Source organism: Boleophthalmus pectinirostris, unplaced genomic scaffold (genome assembly GCF_026225935.1).
Source record: "Boleophthalmus pectinirostris isolate CB_2022bp ecotype Guang Dong unplaced genomic scaffold, ASM2622593v1 HiC_scaffold_16, whole genome shotgun sequence".
Classification (NCBI taxonomy): domain Eukaryota; kingdom Metazoa; phylum Chordata; class Actinopteri; order Gobiiformes; family Gobiidae; genus Boleophthalmus; species Boleophthalmus pectinirostris.
Window position 1 is genome coordinate 3711954 of NW_026571095.1, and position 24396 is coordinate 3736349.

Sequence of the window (24396 nt, forward strand, 5' to 3'; positions counted from 1 at the left end):
GAGTATACAAAAATATGCTAATGAAATGTATTACCTTTGTGAAAAAAATATGACTTGGACAACATCATTTAAGACTTTTTAAGGCCTTAATTGAGGAACATGAAATTTAAGACTTTTTTAAGACTTTTCAGACCCCGCGGCTGCCCTGAATAAACATGTCTGATAAAATAAAAAGCTGTTGCGTGTGTTTATCATTTTATTTATAACACTTAATGCAACAAATATCAGTAAATGGCACCATGAACATTAGTGCACAAAAATTAAACATTTCAAAGTTCAAATTCACAAAATTTCACATTAGGCAGTTAAACACGTTATGGTCATCAGTAGTATTAGTTCACAGGCAAACTAACTAAACAGCTTCTAGATTTTCAGGCTCATGGGGAGATCTTCACTCTTCATCTCTGCTTTTTCACCTTGATCCAGGCTGAACTTCTCCAGATCTTCTAGGACGTCCTCTGGTGAACTTTTGAGCTTATCACCTGAGCTGGAGAAGGTGTCAGAGTAGAAACTGGAGTAACTATCAGCAGAATCCAAGCTCAGAACTGGACTAAGAGAATCAATGGACATCTGCTCCGGAGGAGTCACGCTAGACTCTGACTTCTCATCTTTGGGGTCGGAGCTCTTGTCTTCAGCGGGTGTCTCAGATGGTGGATTCTCGTCTTCAGCTTCCTCTTCCTGTGCTTCTGGAAGCTTGACCTGGTGGCGGTTGATGAGCAGTTGGAGTTGGAGTTTGTTGGTGAAGAAAATGCGTCTCCAGCCGATGTTGCGGGCCAGAGTCACCACCTCGTCTGGCAGAGTGCTACACTGCTGCCTCACCGCCTTCTCCCAGTACTCCTCCGACTGGCACAACTGGGAAAGACAAAAACAAAACACAAAACATTCATCTAGTCGTTTGATACCGTTAAGCCTCTACTGCACATGTAGCCCACCTAAAGCCAGTATAGTGAGGTAAGGGCTCCTGAGTTCCTTAGTAACTCTAATTCTAATCAAAAATATAGAAATCAAATTATTTACCACTCTAATTAGAAATTACCAAACCGAGCAGAATGAACTATTAATGCAAATTTACTGGGTTAGCAAATTTTTAAGAATAACTGAACAAGTGAATGAAATGTAGACAATATCAAAATATTAAACTGTGGGCCCACTCACGCACACACACACACACACACACACTAAGTTATAATGCACTTAAAACAACTCTCGGTGCAGGCCTGTGCGTTGCTTGGGAGCGGTGTGACCCAAAACAGAATGGCCGCTTCACTCTCTGAGCCAAATCAAATATTTTAGGTACCTGGTTTTGTAGTTTTGTGTACAGTTGTTATCAGTGTTGGGAGTAACGTGTTATAAAAGTAACGAATTACAGTAATGCATTACTTTTTGCTGTAACGCAGTAATGTAAGGCATTACAGGGGAAAAAATAGTAATATTTTACTCGGTACAAATGTGAGTAACGTGCGTTACAATGTTTTTTTAACCTGGATTGAAGTGGTGGGTTTTTCTTCATACAAATTCGCTAAAATCACCGCGATATCAGCAGCGGTGAAACGCCGGAGATGCGCCCTCATAGACCTTCAGGTAACCGCGGGCGAAAGGACTGACAAAGAACTCCACGCTGTTTAGACCTGGTTTAGACCTGGGTCAGTTCTGGTTTAGACCTGGTTTAGACCTGGTTTACACTCGTCCCTCCCTCTATCGCAGTTCACTTTTCGCTGTCTCGCAGATTTTTTTTTTTTTTGGTGCAATTTTGCATGCCCTGTTTTTTTTACATTGTATGAATGCGTATTGCGTTCCTCCCGCTGCGTCCTGACTGGCCAAGGGACTCCTGTCTCCTGTACAGTACAGTACAGAATGTGTTCAGCTGCCAAATTTAAATACATGTTCAGTCTCTAGCAGTGTGATTCTGAAGTGCTGTAGGGTTGCAAGTTTTCTCCCCGACGAAAACCCCACAACGTCGACGAAACGTTCTGCACCGACAAAGGCTCCTGCGCTCGCACCCAAAAGACAGAGGAAGATGCAAACCATCACACAAAAAGTTGGACTTCTGGACACGCTGAAGGAAGGTAGAAGTTACGCGCTGTAACAGACTTTTGCACCGGCTCGGGTACCTGCAAATAGTTGCTGAAATCAGGGCCGCGAGCCCGAGCAGCAGGGTCCATAAAGAGCGATCGGGTGACAGACGCTCTTACCTCCGTGAGGTGCGGAGCAGAGCCGCTCCTTTCTCCTGCGGTCACCTTCGAGCCCGTCCCCACAGTGAGTCCTGTTTTAGTCCTAGTTCAGTTCTAATTTAGTCCTAGTTCAGTTCTGGTTTAGTCCTGGTTCAGCTCTGGTTTAGTCCTGGTTTAGACCTGGTTTAGTCCTGGTTCAGCTCTGGTTTAGTCCTGGTTTAGACCTGGTTTATTCCTGGTTCAGTCCATATACAGTGCAAAAGTTATTTTGGTGAGAGTAACTTAAAGTAATGCAATAGTAATGTAATGCCTTACATTTTAAATGCAGTAATATTGTAATGTAACGAATTACTTTGAAATGACAGTAATAGGTAATAAATAACGCATTACAGTTTCAAAGTAACTTGCCCAACAGTGGTTGTTATAGGTCAGATCTGGATGAAAACGCATTTACAGGTTCCAAGATGGCGGTGCGGTCACGTCCACTGCTCCCCGCTGGTCTCCTCCCGTACGTCCCTCACACACCATCCCGCTCTTCTAAACGACAGGCTTTCAAATCTCAAGTTGAGAAATAAAACAGTCTTTGTAGTAAGCTGTTTTAACTTCACTACTAATTCAGTTGAGAGCACCCGCTTAGCTAGCGAATGCAAGAAAAAAGAAACGGAGCTACCGTCTAAAACTTTCCTTCAGTACTTATGTGCAGGTCCGTCTTCGGGCTGAATAACTTCCATGCGCTCTCCACAATTGTGTAAAACAAGTCTCTACTTCCGACTATTTGGCCAACAGTCCAAAGGCTTGTCATACACCATAAAAGTTCCGAATTATCTCCTTATTTAGTGTGTTTTTCTCTCCTCTGTCTTTTTCTCTCGAGGTTAAAGGTTGTATAGAGGATTTTCCAAGGAACGAGAAATCCAGCGACTGTTTGTCCTTTTTCAAATTTTGCACATGCGTGAAACCCCCCCCCCCCCCCCCCCTCCCTACAGCTCCCTATGTAGAAAAGCCTCCTCCCGCCTCCTCCTTACGCCAGAAACAGGTTTGTTTACAGCCGGTGCACTGCACATGACTTGTAAACAACTAACTACAGTGTTGGTTAGGCAAGGCGGAGAAGTGGCGTCCAGAGTTGATGAATTTTTATTCTCTTTTTTTTGGTCATCATAATTACAAGGCTACTGCATCTCTATAATGCTATCATTGACAACTTGAAACTAAAAAAAATCCTCCATACAACCTTTAAGCTAACGCTCCGCAGACACTCACTTCCGGTTCACCGTGTGTAAAGTCAATACAGAAAATGGCCAGCAGCAGCAGTACACATTCATAGCACTTCCTGTAGAATTTCAAAATAAAATTAAATAAACTACATCGACTGCAATATACCTTGTACAGCTCCTTAACTTATTTCCAGGTACTTTTAACAGTTTTTTAAACACTTTACTTAATAAATGAAATATACTTTTTAACAATATTTATGTAACTTATAACTTATTTATGCTTTTTAACCATTTTAAACTGTAACTTATATTATGAACTTCAATCACTGTATTATTACTGTATATACATTTTTGTCTAGGTTACACACAAAATAAATGTTGCATAATGGGGGCCATACATTCCAAATGGTACTGTCGTCTATAGAATTAGTTTAAAAAAGAAAAACATGGACTATATCAGGAATAAATTAGGGTTATTGTTTATTTGGTATGATCATAAATTATACATTTTTGTGCCTTCTTCATTACAATTATTAGGTATGGATATGTGTGTTATGCATATGTGTATATATATTTATACTGAATATATGTACAGGACATCTTTGATGCATATATGTATTTATGTATGTGTGTACATGTGTGTGTACATACAGTATATATGTATGTATGTGTGTATATGTGTGTATTTATGCAATGCATATGACAGGTAAGCACTCCAAAGGTGTTAAAAAAATAAATATCTCTCTCTCACTCTCTCACTCTCTCTCTTTCTCTCTCTCTCTATATATATAGTGTGAACCACATGATTATGTAAAACAATTGGGGTAAGACACTAAGTTTTTTAATCTTCATCCTCCTCCTTTTGAGCACCATGTCCCAAATATGTTCATGTATATATCCCTGTTTTTGTTATTGTTTTTTGAATTTTTGTTGTACCTGGCTCAAACAAATAAATAAATGAATAAATTAGGGTTAAACAATCTGAAATGTGAGTGAACCATAGCTACAATAATTCTAAACAATGATTAAAGGGAAGGTAATGAGGTGCGTAACCTGCACTGTTTTCAACAAGGTACGACTCTGTGTTGCCAGACTACACAGAGAAGACATGTTTGTCTCATTCTCAGTATATGGAGAGGCCGAGCTTCATGTGAAACCTCAGCGTCTTCAGAATTCACTCTCTGAGCTGCAGAGGTCGCACTAGCACTGACTCATGACTGACTACAGGTGCTGGGGTTTAGGGTGTGAGGATTCAGACCAGAGAGAGTCCTTTTAAACCAACTAGATTTCAGCTTTGAAACTGGCAACCCAAATGACTTGAGGCTCATTACTGCACTACATAAGTGTGACTGGAGCAGGCAGAGGGTGTTTAATGTTAATATTATCACAGTGCTACGTTTTTGTGTGTTTTATGGTTCATCTCACCTTCCAGAAGCGTCGAGAAGTGCGAAGGAGCTGCCCCACGTCCTCCAGCTCCAGAAAGCTCAGGATGTGCAGGAGCAGAGCGTCGGGCAGGTGCTCCAGGTAGTTAAACTGACCTTGGCACAGAGACTTGGTGTAATTCAGCACATCCTCTCCAAACACTAAAGCGATTTCACCTGAAGAAGAGAACAACTGGGCTTAGTTGAGTGTAACTAATATATTTTATAGTGAACAGTACACTTATTAGACTGAAACCTTTGGCCACCCCTCCAAAATAAGTTTGCAAATAACAATAGCTTCATGATGACAATAAATGATTTAAACATTTGTGTGTCTTGCGAGGCCCTTTAAGATATAATATTGTTTTTTTATATATACTTTTTGTGATCTATCCTGTAAAAACACCAGATTTTGTGAATTATTTAATGTTTTGTAAATTAAAATTATAAATCAGACATTACTTCTAGACAGTTACTAACCTGAGTGGTGATTTCCCCAAAAACCTTTTTATTCTGGATCACTTGTACTTCAAATAGAGTAATATTATTTTGATGTAATAGAATGACATAAAATTTGAGCTGCTCTAAATGTATGTAAAAATTTGTATTTTACACTTTTTAATATCTTTTTCTCAGCTGATGAAACAGTATAATACGGTGAGTTCACGTGAGGTGAACAGTGCTGATGATTTAACGAGGTCACTGGTAATTTAGGATGAAGCTGATGGTGATAAAACATGTATTGTCATTAATAGTAAAAGCTATTGTCAAATGGCTCATGTTTCTCTCACGCTGGAGTCTGGTGTCTTCTAACAGGTCCAGGTGGGACTCCTTGATTTTTCCAGGACGTCTGTCCACATTTCTTCTGAGTGTGATCTTCCACCATCCCCAGAACACCTGCAAGAGTCCAGCACAAAGTGTTCTTCATTTTGAGTTAGGTTTAAACGATGTGGGGAAAATATATGTAATTGTGATTATTCTGACAAGCTCTTTGTTTTAATAAATGGATTCTGTTCAAAGACCACATTTTAAACGTGTGTTGAAGATTTGACAAAAATAATGATAATAATGATATGAAATGACAAACTAATGCCAGAATTTCATTTAGTACAGTAGTAGTTCTGAAGTGCAGGGTGAACAGGAGATTTTGCTGTTTGTAGAGGAAATTATCTTAGCCTAAGGAAAAATATGCTGCCTTTGAAATTTCAATTTGATTGTGATTAATCTTACAGGCCTATATTGAATTAAATACACATACACATATTGTTATCAACTTCATTTAAGTCAACTGCTTTAGTATTTATTTTTCCATAGGAACAAACTTAACTCGAGCAATAAACAATTGATTTTATTATCTGTATAATTTGATGTAGAATCCTGACTAAGTGAAACAGAAAAAGCTGTTGATGTTTAGTTAGATTTGTAGTTAGTCTGCTCTCACGTTCCTGTGTCACGTTACAGCTGTTGACAGTAACGAAACTAACGCGGCGACATATTGATGAAAAAAGTTTATAAAAATTAGCTCCAATAAAATAATAGAAAGTCCGTGTCCGCAAAGTGAGCTCATTGTTAACCACACTTACCTCAGATTTAGTCACGGTGAGGGCATAAAAAGTCTTATCTGGAGCCGGACCGTTCCCAGAGATTTCAAAGAGCGGATCTTTCAGAAGCGACGCCATGTTTAGGTTTGGCCGTTACCATGACAACACAGTCTCCGTTTAAGGCGGACTGATTTAGTTGAACATTTAACTATTAATATTTGAAACATTTGATCAAATCATCACGTTCTTGAAACAGATTTTTTACTAATGTAAAAAAAATAAGATATAATAAATTGCAAGCAAGACGATGGTACATGATGGTAGTTAAAAATCTTTAATTTATTTATACATATATTTATATATGTACACATTTACTACTCTATTCTTGCAAAGACAAGAAACAAATTCATTGTTAGTCAGTGGTGGCACACATCAGACCCTGGCTTTCTCCCATATTGGGCAGTTGTTCAGTTCATCTTTTGCCAAATGCCTTGAAGCAAACCAGTGCAGTAAGTCCCACTCCATAAAACAACGGCGTATTTCACTAAACCGTCTTTGCATGAGTCTGCTCCTGTACTTCAGGTTACACTTCTCCTTGGACATCCTGGACACACAGTGACAGATGATGGGACACTTCTGTTCATCTGGTTTGTGCTCAGATAGGCACGGGCTGTTCATAAAACAAGATCACATTAAGTATTCTTTAAACACCTTCTGCACACATTGGCAATGTTGTGATAGTCACTACAGCTGTTTGGCTAAGGCTCAACCTCTGGTTCAATTCAACATGACTCATATAAAAGGACTCCACTTAAGTTGCTTTAAGCAAAAGATTGGATTATACTTTTAAAAATCAGTCCTGGTCCTCCAAAGCTATGTCACCTCGACCTCATGTAGCTCTCATCTAAAACACGAAAAGAAAAGTCCCTTTTAATAAAATACCTGCTTCACCATGGTCACTCCAAACCACATTCAATCATCTGAATGAACCCTGTTAAAGTTCTAAAACGTTTACCCTCGTATCTTCTGCACACAGTAGTGGTTTCTGTCCACAAGGTGTTTGTATACTCACCATTGTTAACTCAGTCCTTGTTACATAACACATAATAGTGATTACAAATGATGATATGCACAGAGCTTACAGTAATAAACAAGAAATAAAAAAGCATATAATGTATATTGTATATAATATTCCAACAGTACGTCTCATAACAGTCCCAGTCTTTAAAGTCCCTTGAACTCCTTCATAGTGTTGTAAACTTCTCTGCAGAACAAGAAGTCTTAGAAATGTACTGCCACTAGCAGTGTGACGGAACAAGTGCGGAGAATATGTGCTGCATGCTGCCCTCTGGTGGCCGGAGTTAGGAACTGTGCTACAGAAAAGGGTTTGTGGAAGAGCCTCCTGAAGGGAAGGGCCCGGCTGGGGCCCCTGCCTGTAACACAGCAGAGAGGTCAAAGAGCAGGCATCTCCATGGATATATGCTTATAGAACAGTGTTAGAACAACATCACAACTGTCAGTACACACACATGCTCACCATAAAGGGGTTATTGGTCATGCCAGGGCCGGCCATAGGAGGCCCAAAGGGCGTCATGGAGGGCTTGGTCTGACCGTAGACAGGGAACGCGGGGCCTGAGGAGAACAGAGGGGTTCCACAGGGTGAGTCAAGTCTCCAGAGGATCACATATTAACATAAACAGCCCATAAACACACGATACAACCATGTTTTACTGGAGGACTTCTGATAGAAGTATAAATGAACTTCAGATTTACTCATTGCATTTAGGTCTGACCACAGCCACATTCATGCAAGAGGTGTCTAAAAGTGGCTGACCTAGATGCAATTAGAAACCACTGTGCAGGAGCTGCAAGGACTTTTCAAACCTCTTAAAACCTGCACAAAACTAAAGCCAAAGGCCCTTGCAGAGTCCGGCACAGGCTCTAGAGTCTAGAGGGCAGGGCACTAACCATTGGACTGGGGGTGGTACCCCGCAGGCTGAGAGTAAGGGATGGGGGCCTGGCCAGGAAACTGTTGCTGGAAGTTTCCGCTGAAACTGGTCGGGAGGCAGTAGGACGAGGCATTCCCGAAGCCGGCGGGCATGCTCATAGAGCCAGTACCAAAGGAGGCTACAAGACAACAGTGTACAGTCAACACAGGGGGCGCTAGAGACACAGGCATCACAGAGAAGCTCCATTTAACTTAGGGGAGTAACAGAGAGCGGAGTTTTGCTCGGTAAAGAACATGGTGCATACAGAGTGTGTGTGTCAGCTTTGGACTGTGCTGTGTACTCTGTGAAGAGTGAACAGACACCAATGAATCTTACAGCTTAATTCAAATTGAAGTGACAGCAAATCACGTGTGATGTTACACCCCTAATTAAAGTACATGTACAGGAGTCCCCTCTGAGCAGAGGGCCACAGGGTCAGACCTGCCACAGGAGCACGCCCGTTGGTCTGGAACGGGTTGGTGGCCATTTCTGGAGCCACAGCAGCAGCAACGAACGGGTTTGTGGACGGGACAGCTGCAGGAGACAAGCAACAAAAACATGTAGACCTGACTCACGTTTTATCTGAAAATATTACAGTCATTACAACAACTGTTCTAGGAAATATTTGCAGAATTATTTATGAGAAACACAGAACAGCAAATGCATATCAAGTGTGTGTGACAACAGCTTACCTCCAAAGCCAGGTTGCATTGTGGGTAAGACCGGAGCATTCTGAGCAGGAGAAGAACCCAGTACTGGCCCAAATATGTTCCTGTACAAATATTATATACATCAATATAAGAATCAATATATAAACACTGTGAACAAAATAGATAATTATGAAAATGAAGGCTGTGAAATACAAGCCATTTCCAAACAGTTAGATCATTTTTAACTGAAAAGACTATTCTAAATGTTCAAAATGTGAACAAACTAGCAGAAGAACGTTGATATTATTGTAAAGTTTAATTCTGTTGGTAATTACAGTTTACATTGCCCAAAATAAAAACATAAAAAACAGTGTAGTGCATTTACTATAACATATTTGTTCCTGACTTGTTCATTTAAATTTGCCATTTCAAGAGTCTCCAGTCCACACTGCTGCCAGATGAGGGCGATCTTAATGTGTTATTGTTTGCACATAACAAATAACAGAAAAATAATCATGTTAAAAGAGATTGTGTGGGACTTTTTAACAAACAGATGGATAAAATGGGGCAATACCATAATAGGGGTGAGTGATTTTTGTCATCAGACATCATTTCTTACAACATTGAGATGATATTAGAGAAGAAATTTAAAAGATTTTAGACTTGTTAATGAATAGAAACTGAATTGTCCCCTATGTGATGCTGTAGTGAGTTGTCAAAAGTATTGAAATCAGATACTAAACAATACTAAAAGTAGCATCGAATTTAGATACTCATTCAAACATTTAAAATTGTAGTATTATGACAACTTGCTGCCTTTGAGTCAAACTGTAAAGGTCAGACTCTCACCCCGGCACGTTGCTGTTGGAAGTAGCCGAGGAGCTGAGTTCATTGTCCAGTTCTGCCAGAGCAGCGTAGCGGTCCTCTGAGCAGCTGCCCGGCTGGCACTGGGCGGGCACTGCACTGGACATGGAAGGAATTGGCACCCCTCCTGCAATTCATTCAAAAAGAAGGTTAGTTTAGCTTTAAAACTGTACCAACACAGACTCTGCTATGTGGAACAGAAAAGATTAACATTTATTTATTTCCACTACATATCAGAAACTTGGACTGACTAGACACCTTCAAAAAACTGCTCAAAAACCTCATCCTCATCACTGTTGGGCAAGTTACTTCAAAACTGTAATGTGTTATTTATGACTCGTTACTGTCATTTCAAAGTAATTTGTTACATTACAATATTACTGCGTTTAAAATGTAAGGCATTACATTACTATTGGATTACTTTTAAGTTACTCTCACCAAAATAACTGTGAAGATGCTGAACTTTTGTGCTGTATATGGACTGAACCAGGACTAAACCAGAACTAAACCGAGGACTGAACCAGGACTAAACCAAGGATAAACCAGGACTGAACCAGGACTGAACCAGGACTGGGCCAGGACTAAACCAGGACTAAACCAGGACTAAAACAGAACTGAACCAGAACTGAACCAGGACTAAACCAGAACTAAACCAGGACTGAACCAGAACTAAACCAGGACTAAACCAGGACTAAACCAGAACTAAACCAGAACTGAACAAGGACTGAACAAGGACTAAACCAGGACTAAACCAGAACTGAACCAGGACTAAACCAGGACTAAACTGAACCAGGACTAAACCAGGTCTAAACTAGAACTGACCCAGGTCTAAACCAAGTCTAAACAAGGACTAAACCAAGTCTAAACTAGGACTAAACCAGAACCAAACCAGGACTAATCTTGGACTAGAACTTGGAATCTATGACCGCCCCTGAGAGAACCCCGAGTGCTGAGTCCGTGGAACAGGGTGTCTGCACGACGCGACCCGGCGTCAGCTGCGGTTCTCCCCGTGGAGCCTGGAGTTCTGCGCTGGTCCTTTCGCTTGTGGTCACCCGACGGTCTACGCGGGCACATCTCCAGTGTTTCACCACTGCTGATATCTCGGTGATTTTAGTGAATTTGTATGAAGAAAAATCCACCACTTCAATCCAAGTTAAAAGCATTGTGACATGTGTTACTGACATTTGAACAGAGTAAAATATTACAGTTTTTCCCTGTTATGCCACATTACTGCATTACAGCAAAAAGCAATGCATTATAGTAATTCATTATTTTTACAACACGTTACTCCCAACACTGATCCTCATGGCCTACAACCCTCACAAATGTTCATTCTTCACTACTTGTTTTTGTTTTTTCTACACATATTATACTATTTTCTGACCTGTTATAATATTATTTCCTCATCACAAACAGACCTGGAGTTGTGTTTTGTTTCATTCACACATGTTTAACACACAAACTCTGCAGATTTCGGTTAAGTTCTTCTCTCAAACTGTCATGTGGGAATACAGGAAGTGCTCCATTACGTTTTTTTTAAACTCCATACACGTTCACTAGAATCATTTGGATAATTTCAGCCCTCAAATTTAAAATCTCTACTGAACACAAGGTTTGAAAAAAGGTAGATGTTCACTTGAAAACTACCACTTCATGACATCACAAGGTTGAGCAGAGCATTTTGAGCTTTGGGGATACAGACAGCGCAATAACAGGATTACTCAAACACCTGACGCATTGTTTTCATTATTTACTCAGATTCTGCCAACAGTACAGTACGGTGAACTCCTACACATCGCATCAGGTTTGTCCAGTTGCTGTGTACAGTTTTATATTGCGTTTTTGCATATTTATGGAGAATTGTCGTATGGGAGCAAATATGACGTAAACTCGTGGACTTTACCCACTAACCATAAAGAAAGATCACTAAAATACTCTCCAAAAGAACAACTGTGGTATGATCTATTATTTGATATTTTCCACCTCTAGTTCTTCATCATAAACATTACAAGAAAAGCCTTCAAAATTAAAAATAAATATTAAAAAAGGCCCATGTTATAAGATTTTATAATGTTGTTTCCTTATCACAAACAGACCTGGAGTAGTGTTTTGTTTAATTCACACATGTTTAACACAGAAACCTGCATGTTTAGTTCTTGGAGATGTAGAGACTAATAATTAAAGGTGCACTGTGTAACTTTTTGGTTCGGGGTCCTTCACCTGCTTGTTTCTATGGAGATGTCATACTGTGGAACACTCCAGGCAGAACAATGACATTAAAAAGCTCTGCCATACATTTATTCAAATACAGGTGGTTCTAGAGCTCAAAAATACCAAGGAAAACAGGCATTCTGATCTGACCTGAACTTGGTCTGATTTGGTCTGCATGAACATAAAAAGGTTTAATGTCATACTGTGAAACATTCCAGACAAAGCTTTAAGGGTTACTCAAATGTGTAAACAAAAGAAAACACAACTCCAGGTATGTTTTTGGTGCAGAAACAGGGAGTAACATGTTATAACAGCAACAAATTACTGTAATGTATTGCTTTTTGCTGTAATGCAGTAATGTGGTATAACATAACTGTAATATTTTACTCAGTACAAATGTCAATAACACACGTTACAAACCTGGATTGAAGTAGTGGGTTTTTTGTTTTTCTTCATAGAAATTCACTAAAATCATCAGCAGTGATGAAATACCATCATTATGGTTCCAAATGTGAGGACAGGCCCAGAGGTGCACCCATGGTTACCCGACGGGCTACGTGGGAAAAAGGACGGTCCAGAGCACCGTGCTGCACAGTTCAGTCCTCGGTTCAGTCCTCGGTTCAGTCCTGGTTCAGTCCTGGTTCAGTCCTGGTTCAGTCCTGGTTCAGTCCTTGGTTTAGTCCTTGGTTTAGTCCTGGGTTAGACCTAGTTCAGTCTTTAGTTTAGTCTTGGTTTAGTCTTGGTTTAGTCTTGGTTTAGTCTTGGTTTAGTCTTGGTTTAGTCCTGGGTTAGACCTAGTTCAGTCTTCAGTTTAGTTCTGGTTTAGTTCTGGTTTAGTCCTGGTTTAGTCCTTGGTTTAGTTCTTGGTTTAGTCCTGGTTCAGTCCTGGGTTAGACCTAGTTCAGTCTTTAGTTTAGTCTTGGTTTAGTCTTGGTTTAGTCTTGGTTTAGTCCTGGGTTAGACCTAGTTCAGTCTTCAGTTTAGTTCTGGTTTAGTTCTGGTTTAGTCCTGGTTTAGTCCTTGGTTTAGTTCTTGGTTTAGTCCTGGTTCAGTCCTGGGTTAGACCTAGTTCAGTCTTCAGTTTTGTTCTGGTTTAGTCCTAGTTCAGTCCTGGTTTAGGCCTGGTTTAGTCCTGGTTCAGTCTTCAGTTTAGTCCGGGTTTAGTCCTGGTTCAGTCCTGGTTTAGTCCTCGCTTAGTCCTGGTTCAGTCCATATGGCACAAAAGTTTGTCATCTTCACTCGCTGATTGTTATTTCACAATCAGAAACAGTTCTTTTAGTTAGAGTAAGTTAAAGTGCTGTAATATTCGTGTAATGTTTTACATTTTAAATACAGTAATATTGTAATGTAATGAAGTACTTTGAAATGACAGTAACAAGTCATAAATAACACATTCCAGTTTTGAAGTCACTTGCCCAACAGTGATTAGAACATGGCCTCAAGATTCGTCACTTTAGCATAACATAGGACTTTTAAACAGTATTAGAACCCAGTGAAAATGAGAGGGGAGATGAGGGGTACCTGATGACTGTGAGGGGGGTGAGGTGCTCAGGTGAGATGGGATAGTTGTGTTTCCAAAAGCCTCAAAGTTGGCAAAGTTGCTACTGGACTGAGTCTGAGGTGCTGTGGAGAATGAAATGATGAAAGATGAAATGAGAACTATGGAGGAATGGGATGAATACACGAATACATGAACAAACCATTGATACTTTGCAGTGACATCAGGCTGGGGGTGATCTACATGTATTTCTATTTGGTGGAATGTTGAGCAGTTACCATGGTGACACAATGCACATATTAGCAAAAAATAAATAGTCTCAAAAGGTCAGGGGTCAGCAACCTGCGGCTCCAAAGCGACGTGGCTCTTTCATCCAACTGTTGTAGCTCCCTTTGACTTTGGAAAATAATTCATGAATATTATAATGTATTTTTATTTTAGTTGTTTTGTTTTTAAATGTAATTCTAAATATGTAGATAATGGTAATCTTATAACATAAAAATAAAAAGTTTTTAATATTTTTGTGGCTCAAAAAGTGTGTATGTCACAACTGCTGAAGTGCGACACCCGGCACAGATCTGGCAACCTGAACTTATCAGCGTCTACACCAGCAGCATGATTTATTGGACTATTCGACCCCTCGTAGGTAAATGACGGATAAATCCAAGAAAAGATTAATTTGCTTTCTTTCACGGCTGATAAGAATTCTAAAACATAGATCCAGACATTTTTGGTTCACTGAGGATAATTTAAATTTGGATTTTTATTTCTACGAGGAGGACTCAAATAGGCATTGAGTATTTCATTTCGACAGAGTTCAAAATGTATTTGTTACATGCAGAAATCAAATTCTCTGTTATCTGTAGCATTTACTGTATTTTCCGGGCTATTAGGTGCTCTGGATTATAAGGTGCACTGTCATTAAATGGTCTATTTTCAAACATTTTTCACAAATAAACTACACCGGACACTGGGACCAACGGATTGTCGGCGTGTTCGCAGTGACTCAGTTGTTCAGTTGTGTCTAGAAGTGGCACATTGCACTCGCTTTTTCGGTTCGTTCCTCCGTTCCGTTCCTCATCGGCGTGGAGTGATGAGTGTGTCTGCAGGTGTCGCCGTCTGCTCCGTGCGTGTTTGCGTAGTTTACTGAAGTCGTGCTGGGACACCTGAGTGGATTCGTGTATAGGGCGCTGTGGATTGTGGGACGCGCAGTTGTTTTTTGATGGGGTTGGAGGCTTAAGAGCGTGTCTAAAAGCCCGGAAAATACTGTAATCGATTTCATGAATGCAATACACTATAGTCTTTAGTATAGAGCATACAGGTAAAAAAATTATATGCAGTATTATCCTCATTTTAAAGTCAAAAGGGTTTTGTGGCTCCGGGTGTTTTCTTTCCTGTGGGAGACGTGTGGTCCAAATGGCTCTTTGAGAACCGTATTTTCTGGGCTATTAGACGCGCTCTTAAGCTTCCAACCTCATCAAAAAACGACTGCGCACCCCAAAATCCAGAGCGCCCTATACACGAATCCACTCGGGTGTCCCAGCACGACTTCAGTAAACTACAAAGCCACAAACACACACAGAACACGCAAACACACACGGAGCAGACAGCGACCGCACAGCCAAAAACACCCACAGACTAGAGATGCGCGGATTGCGGTTACAACTGCGGTATCCGGGGTTAATCCGCGGGTCAGGCGGATGACGTGACGAAAAATTATATTTTAATTAAATTCGGGTGGGTGGCGGTTTAACTACTAAAAAAAAAAAAAAAAAAAAGTTATTGTTAGTATTGTTACCTACATCTGAAAAGACGAGTCTCATTGTTTATGCTTGTAGTATGAAATGTACGTCATATCCTTAATTAGCCCATTTGACCTCGTTTTTATGTTCTGAAGGTTCAGGTTGTGTCGGGTTATTGATGCCTAAGGTTTACAAGGCACATATTATATGCAGTTTATTTTATTATTTCTAATTTATTTCAGCTGTTTGCCATTTGCTATTTTTTTTGTTTCGATATCAGTTATATTTTAAAACACGCAGACATTATAGCGTAGACTGCCACTCGGGGTTTTTAAAACTTAAAGAAAGACCGATGGAGTGAGGCTACGACTTTGAAATAACATCGGGCAATGGCAGAATGTTCAGAATGTAACAACATCCAACACGAAGGCAAGAAGGTTCAAAAATAGCCTCGTCGGAAAACGTTGTCAATTAATTAGCTGCGCAAGAAAACCAGGTAAGTCTGGGGTTGTTACGGACAATTAAGAATGTGAACATACACGCTGAGCGAATTTTGGAATGAATGAGCTATAGAGTTTGCATTTTTATCGAGGCTCCTTAGTTTGTTTGCTGTATGATTGTTCTAAAATCTAAAATCAATCGGCGGATGGCGGGCGGGTGCGGTTTTGAAAACCTTCGGTGCAAAATGGACAGCGGGCGGATGATGAGTTTTGTGTCGCGGTTGCGGATGAAAAAATAGCCCATCCGCGCATCTCTACCACAGACACACTCATCACTCCACGCCGATGAGGAACGGAACAGAGGAACGAACCGAAAAAGCGAGTGCAATGTGCCACTTCTAGACACAACTGAACAACTGAGTCACTGTGAACACGCCGACAATCCGTTGGTCCCAGACACACCCTCCCTACACGCCACAACTGAACAAAGCCCAGAGTCACTGTGAACACCACAAACAAACAAAACCACTCACCCATCACACTGTTGGGTTTCCTTTAAAGTCCAGTGAGGTTATTTGTGGAAAACAGGTCAAAAATAGATCATTTAATGACAGTGCGCCTTATAATCCAGAGCACCCTATAGTGCGGAAAATACAGTATTTAAGGTTGCCGACCCCTGGTTTTGGTGTTTGATTTTCAACAAAAAACACAGTCATTTTACACGTGAGATTCTTGTTGAACCAAACCAGTTCACCTGTTGTAGTTCCAAGCATATCAGTTCTTTCTGGTCAGATTGTGTTAAAATAAAACTCAGATTCAGTCTAAATTGAGTAACAGATATTCAGACAGATCAGTGCTTTCGGTTAGCGTCACACTCCCAGGAATGTTGATGACCTGAGCTGCAAAGTATCAACAGGACGACATTTTGTTACACAGGGTTCTCACGCTCCTCTGGGACTGAACACAAGAGAGGAGAGTAGCCAAAAATTGTTCTCAAGTAAAAGTACAAGTAGTGGTCCAACAAATGATCTGAGTAAAGAGTAAAAAAGGATTCAGTATTCAGATAAGACTGATTTATACTTCAAATGTGCATTGAGTAACTTCTCTGGTGGAGGATCCATCAGACGCTTTTCTCCAGGGAGGTATTATTACTTTGTCTGGAATGTTTCACAGTGTGGCATTAAACCTTTCCATCTTCATGGAGAAAGAAAGTCACAGGTCAGATCTGTGAAGAGGCAACCCCACTCACAGTCAGAATGTTGTTTTTCCTGGTATTTTTGAGCACCTGTAACTGAATAAATGTAAAGTAGAGCTGTTTAATGTCATACTGTGGAACATTCCAGGCAGAGCAATGATATATCCATAGAAACAAGCAGGTGACAGACCCCCAACTGAAAAGTCACATTGTGCAGCTTTAAAGTTAATTTAATAGATGCATCAAGAATTTCGGACTTCCGGTCATTGTGCAATTCATACTAGGAAGGATTTTCCAAAAAAGTGAGCATCAATCCTCCATGTTTGTTTTCCCAGTGGGATGCGTCTATTGACAAAGTCAATCTTTTCAAGTCTTTTGAACCATATCACTTTTGTTTCTGGTTCTGATCATATTTTAGTCTGTCCTCCACATACAAAATGTTCTCTGCAAACACAGGATGATTTCTTAGCCAGTCAAATGTTTTCTTTTTGGTCCTTCCTGTGGATCAATCCTGCCCATCACTTTCACCTTTCACTATTTTTCAATTCCGTGGGGAAGGGAAACAGTTTGAACAGAGGTTTACAGTCACACACATCTGATTCCCTTTTGCATTTATGGAGTTTGCAAACAAATTTCTTGAGCAGTTTTCCTCTGTTAGAACATCCAACAACCACACAATTACTATGTCCCAATCCCAAAACTAAAATATGACAATATCAGAACCAGAAACAAAAGTGATATGGACTAAGACTAGAAAAGATCAACTTTGTCAATAGACACATCCCACTGGGAAAACAAACACGGAGGTTTGATGGTCACTTTTTCGGAAAATCCTTCCCAGTATGAATTTTGCAATGACCGGAAGTCCGAAATTCTTGATGCATCTTTTGGAAATGAAAAATATTAAATAATGCACATAATCTGGTATTTTCAAACAACAGCCCGCACAAATGAGAAAACAAATGAGAAAATCTTTTGTTGCTTACTCACGGTGGAAAAAGTAACTAGCCCTTTGACTCAACTACAAACTAAATATTACTCAAGTAGGAATTAAAGTATCTTGCTAGAAAAGTATTCTCCAAAGTACAATTTATTTAAAAAGTTACTCAAGTGAACGTTTTCCCCACCTCTGGGACTGAATACTGTCTTACATAGGTATTGTTCAAGAAGTCAAATGCAAATGTTTAAACTTGACATAGGGAGATAAGAAGTTCCAGGGAAATACCATATTTTTTGTTCTTTATAATACTGATATGTTGATACAAAAGAAAAAATGGTAGAATTCTGTGTCGGAATCTGCTGTGAGTTGCAGATTTGTTGACCTGGTTTATGGCTAATATCTCTGTAATTACTGGGTCTATTCACACGAAACAAAAACTGGCACGAGGTTCAGCATCTTTTTCCACAGTTCAGAAGGTGATTGTTGTCAGTAGAAAGGACTTTTGTTTGTGGAGCCAGACTCAAACACGGGCACCATTTTGAGGACTTCACAACTGACTTCATGATTGGCTTGATATTTTGCTTGGGATTTAAAAGTCTGAATGTTTTTTGTGAGTTCAACAATTGTGAAATCTGTAAAACACTATAATATATGTCAATAATCATCAGATATCTGCCACTTTTAATAAGGACAGTGCTGCAGTTATATCATTTTATTCTATTGAAGTTCTTATGACAGGTTAGAGTACTTTTTCAGTAAAACATAGTTAACAGAATCATATTTAACATTTTACTACAAAATTTGCCTTGTTTTTTACCTAGCAACCATAATTTTAACAAGAACCAATCCTAAATTACAAAATAAATGTGATTAGGCTAACAAAAAAATCAATATTTAAATTCAGAAATATCCTGTCCTTGTGCGTAATTTGTCCCTGCATTTTGAATAGAATTTCCAGAGTTGTTTAAGTAGGTAGAGGGATTCAGTTTTAAATACACTGCTACTTCCTGTATTTTTTTGTACTTTTTTCTTCACAAATTGCTACTAAACTGATGTAAAAACTATGACATTTACTGTAAATACTATCCCACCAAACCAAATCATAATTAGACAAACGTGAGAGTAGTAAAGTAGTGTATTTAAGTACAGATTAAAAATTCTACTTAAGTACATTTTGCATTGGATACTTTTAACTTTTACTTCACTACATTTGAGAGTAGGTATCTGTACTTTATACTCCACTACTTTTTTTTTTTTTTTTTTTTTTAAACTAGACTGAAAAGTAAGAAGTATTTTGAAGTATTTTTCAGATGATTTTGGGGTTATTTTGTCATGTTTGTCGCACCATCCTGACTACATTTTTTAAATTCAAGCTTTGGGTTTGAGCAAACAAAAATAAATACACAAAATTCATTAGAAAAAAAATAAGTTAAATAATAAATTGATTAGTTGCTAAAATATATGTATATATTTTTTTTATCAATATGACCACATTTTAACACTTGTGTGAAATACTTTTTTCTCTTTAAGTATATTTTGTGTCTATTTGCTCCCTGGGTGTTAATGGTCCAATGGACCGATTCTTCTCTTTACACCCGTCTCAAGAAAAAAGGGAACAGTGACGTGTCCGTTTATGTCGTTTCCTGTGAAAAGTGCGGGAAGCTGGATTTGAGATTCCAAAGAAATAAAATTCTAAACGAAGGTAAAGTAAGGTAAAAGGTAAGTCAATGATGCTATAAAATATATTTGCAATGCCTGTCCGACCATTACTACAGTATTTGGGTAATTAAGTTGAAGGCATCACAGCATCATGGGCAGTTTACTGAGCTTGTGCGATGTATAGCTAGTGGTTCTGCTAGTTGATCTGTCTATTCAGCAGTTCAAGTGCAGCCTGGAGTAAGATAATGGTAACATCAAAAGTGGTTCAGGTGCAAGTATTTGGCCCTCGTAAGCACCAGAGCTACTATAGAGCGACATCAGCCCGTTTGAGATTAGAATGTATTTAATGCATCTTTGCACACAAAAACCAAACCTAACGCCACAAGGTTAATCTGCATAAAATACCCGCTGATAAAAACACTTCGCTCTGTGCCCTGATGTGGAGCTTCTGTCGGACGGATGGTGAGTCTGTTCTGGAGATGGTTCGTGTTAAACTTTACAGAGATCATACATATGCAGATCATACATGTGCAGATCGTACGTGTGCAGATCGTACGTGTGCAGATCGTACGTGTGCAGATCGTACGTGTGCAGATCGTACGTGTGCATGTCGTACGTGTGCAGATCGTACGTGTGCAGATCGTACGTGTGCATGTCGTACGTGTGCAGGTTCAGTGCATCTCTTTATTCAACAGCATCATTTCACTCATTCCGCTCCCATAAGCAACGTTTCCTCCCGTACACCGCGCGTTCTCCCGTACGGCGCACGGAGCGTGCCTCTTCCCGTGCGCCTCTAAACCAGAACCAAAACCAGGACTAAACCAGAACTAAACCAGGACTAAACTAGAACTAAAACCAGGACTAAACTAGAACTAAACCAGGACTAAATCCAGGACTAAACTAGAACTAAAACCAGGACTAAACTAGGACTAAAACCAGGACTAAAACCAGGACTAAACTAGAACTAAACCAGAACTAAAACCAGGACTAAACCAGAACTAAACCAGAACTAAAACCAGGACTAAACCAGAACTAAACCAGGACTAAACTAGAACTAAAACCAGGACTAAAACCAGGACTAAACTAGAACTAAAACCAGGACTAAACTGAACTAAAACCAGAACTAAAACCAGGACTAAACTAGAACTAAAACCAGGACTAAACTGAACTAAAACCAGAACTAAAACCAGGACTAAACTAGAACTAAAACCAGGACTAAAACCATGACTAAAACCAGGACTAAACCAGGACTAAAACCAGGACTAAAACCAGGACTAAACTAGAACTAAAACCAGGACTAAAACCAGGACTAAAACCAGGACTAAACTAAACCAGGACTAAAACCAGGACTAAAACCAGGACTAAACCAGGACTAAACAGGACTAAACCAGGACTAAAACCAGGACTAAACCAGTTCTAAACCAGGACTAAACCAGAACTAAAACCAAGTATAAACCAGAACTAAAACAGGATTTTAACCAAGACTAAACCATTAGGCACAGACTGCGACTGATTGATTGATGATTCTGCATCATTTTGAGTAAAAAAAAAAACATCAAATATTCCTGATTTTCACTGGCTTGCGCCTTTATGTTTGTACTGACAGTGAGTTTTTGTTGTTGTTTGTTTTAGTTTTTTTGGCAGATGCTGTTTGCACCCTGGGTGTAAATAGCAACAATGGCTCTTTGCCCGATGTGTGAATCACAATGTGAGCCATTTACACCCAGGGTGCAAATAGCATCTGCCAATTTTTAAACAAGTACTTCAATACTTTTACTTAAGTATATTCTTTCATATGATATTTTAGTCTTACTTGAGTAACTTTTTACCTTTGCATTTGTACTTTTACTTAAATAACAAAACTGAGTACTTCATCCACCACTGATTATATAATCTAAAATGTTGAGTTGTGCATAAAAGTGGAGATAGGAATGTGGTTCCTTGTTTCATATAGAAGTTGCCACTCTGCCAGTTTACTGCCAAAACACTGGACCACACTTTTTGTTTTGTAAATTAAAAATTCAGTCATATTTCTCATGACTCCTCATGGTAAATCCTTTCCCAGTAGGCATGGGAACTGTGCGTTGGCTTCAGTGAATCGCAGGCTCATTAGGGACTTGTTCTGGGCTGGAAATAGCTCACCCGATTGGCTTGGGAAGTGTGCAAAGTTGGCAAAGTTGGAGGTGGCAGTCTGAGCGGGCGGAGCGGCGAAGATGTCTCCCCCAAGATCTGAGAGAAGGTCAAACTTCTTCTCTTGAGACGTGTTGTAGGTTTGTGCGCGACTCAGGCCTGGAGACTGGAGAGACAGAGAGATATATAAAGAAATAATGTAAACAATGTAATCCTCTGTTTTGTAAATCAGGGGGCTGTAAGGTCACACTTAAGCTACAAACTCAGCTCCTGGAACATCACACAAGGCAGGGAGAGGAACAAGGGCTGAACCAGGACTAAACCAGGAATGTAAGCTGAATGTAACATATCACATTTTGGTTGTATTGATTTTTCACCCATGTATTTGAGCAAAACATGTCTTGTCTGAGTACAGATATATCGTATAAGCAGCTCTAGAGGTCTAAATAAAGCTGCTGTGCACTGTCTGAATTTAATTATAGTGTTTTATTGTAGTACATGCAAGTTGTTGTTAGCATTACCCTGATTTCAAAACTCTGCTCTGATCTCTGAAAGTTGTAAAAAGTCCTTATTAACTGTAATCGCGATGAATAATTATTCAGAATCCAAAAAGTGAGTAATAGCTTGTTTTGTTTTTAAGACAGGTACAGCGCCTTTAATCCAATAGACAAAAGAAAGAAAATATTGTAAGAATTTCTGGTTTTAAACATGATCTTTTCCAGTGCTTATGAATCCTTCTCCTGGTCATATTTTGACTAGTAAAAGTCAACATTTTTACCTTTAACAGCACAGCCAGCAAATACTCATAAATATTATGATTATGAAGATCAGATCGGTCCAGAGCTTATTGTAAAAAACACATCAATTTTATTTCCTGTATTTTTCAGATTATAAGTTGCACTTTTTTTCACTTTTTTTTTTTTTACTCTGGTGCCACTTATATATTAAAATTTTCACAATGACAGCCGTTCTAGTCTTGTGTCTTGTATCTGCTGCTCCTGTTCCTCCTGTACCACTCTCACTTCACCCTTAACTTCGCATGTCTCCTGTGGAAAAAGCTGTTGTCCTGATACAAGTAAAGAAATATATAGTTGAAAACTGTAATCGAGCAGCAGAAAGAAAGTTTGGAGTGAGTGAGAAACTGGCGGAAAGTAGTGATGAAGAACACAACTTCACAGTAACCGGAAGAGTGAACCATGAAACTTTCCTGAAGTCATTGGATGGACAAAGCCTGGACTTCAGTGACACTGAAACCATCCTGTCGGGATTCAGAAAGGCCGGAATAATTCTAACTGGAACTGATGCCGAGTCTGACGACAGCTACACAGAAGAGGAAGTGGCGCTCTGTTTACCTCCGGAGGTTGCGGAATTGCAGTGGATCTATAATAATTATAATTTTATGGGAGTTGCTCCGAAGTGACACCGAGGATGAAGAATTGAATGGATTTAGTGATTTGGAGTGAGATGGAGAGTTTGATAAACTTCTGTTGTTTATGTTATATTTATCTGAAGAACTGTTCATATGTGACGTTAACAGTCTGTTGTTCTCTGTTCTGTTGTTATTACTTTAACTTGCCTTTGATGAAATGTCGGTTTGTAGTCTCTCGTTTTATGAAATAAATTTCCCCCAAAACTTATATGTTTTTTCTTCTTCATTACACATTTTTTGGCTGATGCGATCCGAAAAATACAGTATAAAGCACTTTAAAAACTTTACAGCTGGCCAAAGTGCTGTACACAAACATAAAATAGACAAGGACAATCACAGTCAAAGTCACAATACAACTACTAAAAAACATAGGAAACACTAAGATACTCAAGTTAATTAACAATAAATGTACACCTCACTTGTTAAAAGCCAGTGAAAAAAACTTATTTAGTGTCTATTATGGCAGCAACTTACAAATATTTAGCATGTATAACATAGATCTGAAAATAGAGCCATATGGGCCCTTTAAATCTATTTAAAGGCCCTTCTATTTTAATTTGATTACAGTGCTGTCTTTGTGATAAAACATCCTCAGCACATGGCGCATGTTACTCCAGAAAATAATTAGCACTGATTGAATTTGTTCCAATGACCCATTAGTCACAAATAATCCAATTACTTATAACAGGCCTAAAATATGACTACACTACACAGGAGCCTTTATGTGAGTCCTGAGTGATGTCATTGTTTACACAGCCTCTCCCTGTACAGTCACCCTCATGTAAACTCAGCACACAGGAGTTACTTGTACAAGACACTGAGCAGTTACCACAGCAGGCCAGACGTTTATGAGTCGACAGGTTTAGGGGGTATCCGGGGTAACAATTATCAAGGCCAAAATGTACAAGTTATAATGCTGCTTCCTCATCACAAACATATCTGACTCCCGTTCCACCTTGTGATGTCATGTGGTAATACAAGTTGTGTTTTTAAACGCCGTACACCTTCACTAGATTCATTTGGATCATTTTAGTCCTGGAATTACCAATCTCTACTGAACTAAAGGGAAAAGGAGCTGTTCACTTGAAAACTACCACTACATGACATCACAAGGTGGAACAGAGCATTTGGAGATGTTGACAGACTAAGAACACATGTTTTACTCAAACATGTGTGAATGAAACAAAAAACAACTTTGGGTATGTTTTTTAAAGAGGTAACAACATTATAACATGACTAAAAGTGTGGCAACACTGGAATTCCCCCACTGTGAGATATCAAGATATTACTGTATTTTTCGGGCTAT

At 39.3% G+C, this 24396-nt stretch overlaps 2 protein-coding genes across 2 annotated transcripts in view; both read right to left on the bottom strand.

Moving 5' to 3' along the window:
* Nucleotides 1-229: 229 nt before the first annotated feature.
* Nucleotides 230-6482, bottom strand: fbxo36b (F-box protein 36b). The gene is made up of 4 exons (XM_020917250.2): nt 6387-6482; nt 5595-5700; nt 4808-4980; nt 230-852 (listed from the first exon to the last, which is right to left on the bottom strand). The coding sequence occupies exons 1-4, from the start codon at nt 6480-6482 to the stop codon at nt 364-366; spliced, it is 864 nt and encodes a 287-aa protein (XP_020772909.1). The 3' UTR covers nt 230-363.
* Nucleotides 6483-6662: 180 nt separating this feature from the next.
* Nucleotides 6663-24396, bottom strand: part of agfg1b (ArfGAP with FG repeats 1b) — a 45668-nt gene continuing 27934 nt past the window's right edge. Inside the window, exons 5-12 of the mRNA XM_020917223.2 lie at nt 21674-21827; nt 13579-13680; nt 9832-9973; nt 9025-9104; nt 8774-8866; nt 8313-8471; nt 7882-7976; nt 6663-7777 (exon numbers count right to left, since the gene is read on the bottom strand). Of these exons, the coding sequence (XP_020772882.1) occupies nt 7718-7777; nt 7882-7976; nt 8313-8471; nt 8774-8866; nt 9025-9104; nt 9832-9973; nt 13579-13680; nt 21674-21827 (885 nt within the window). The 3' untranslated portion in view covers nt 6663-7717. The remainder of the gene's footprint in view (nt 7778-7881; nt 7977-8312; nt 8472-8773; nt 8867-9024; nt 9105-9831; nt 9974-13578; nt 13681-21673; nt 21828-24396) is intronic.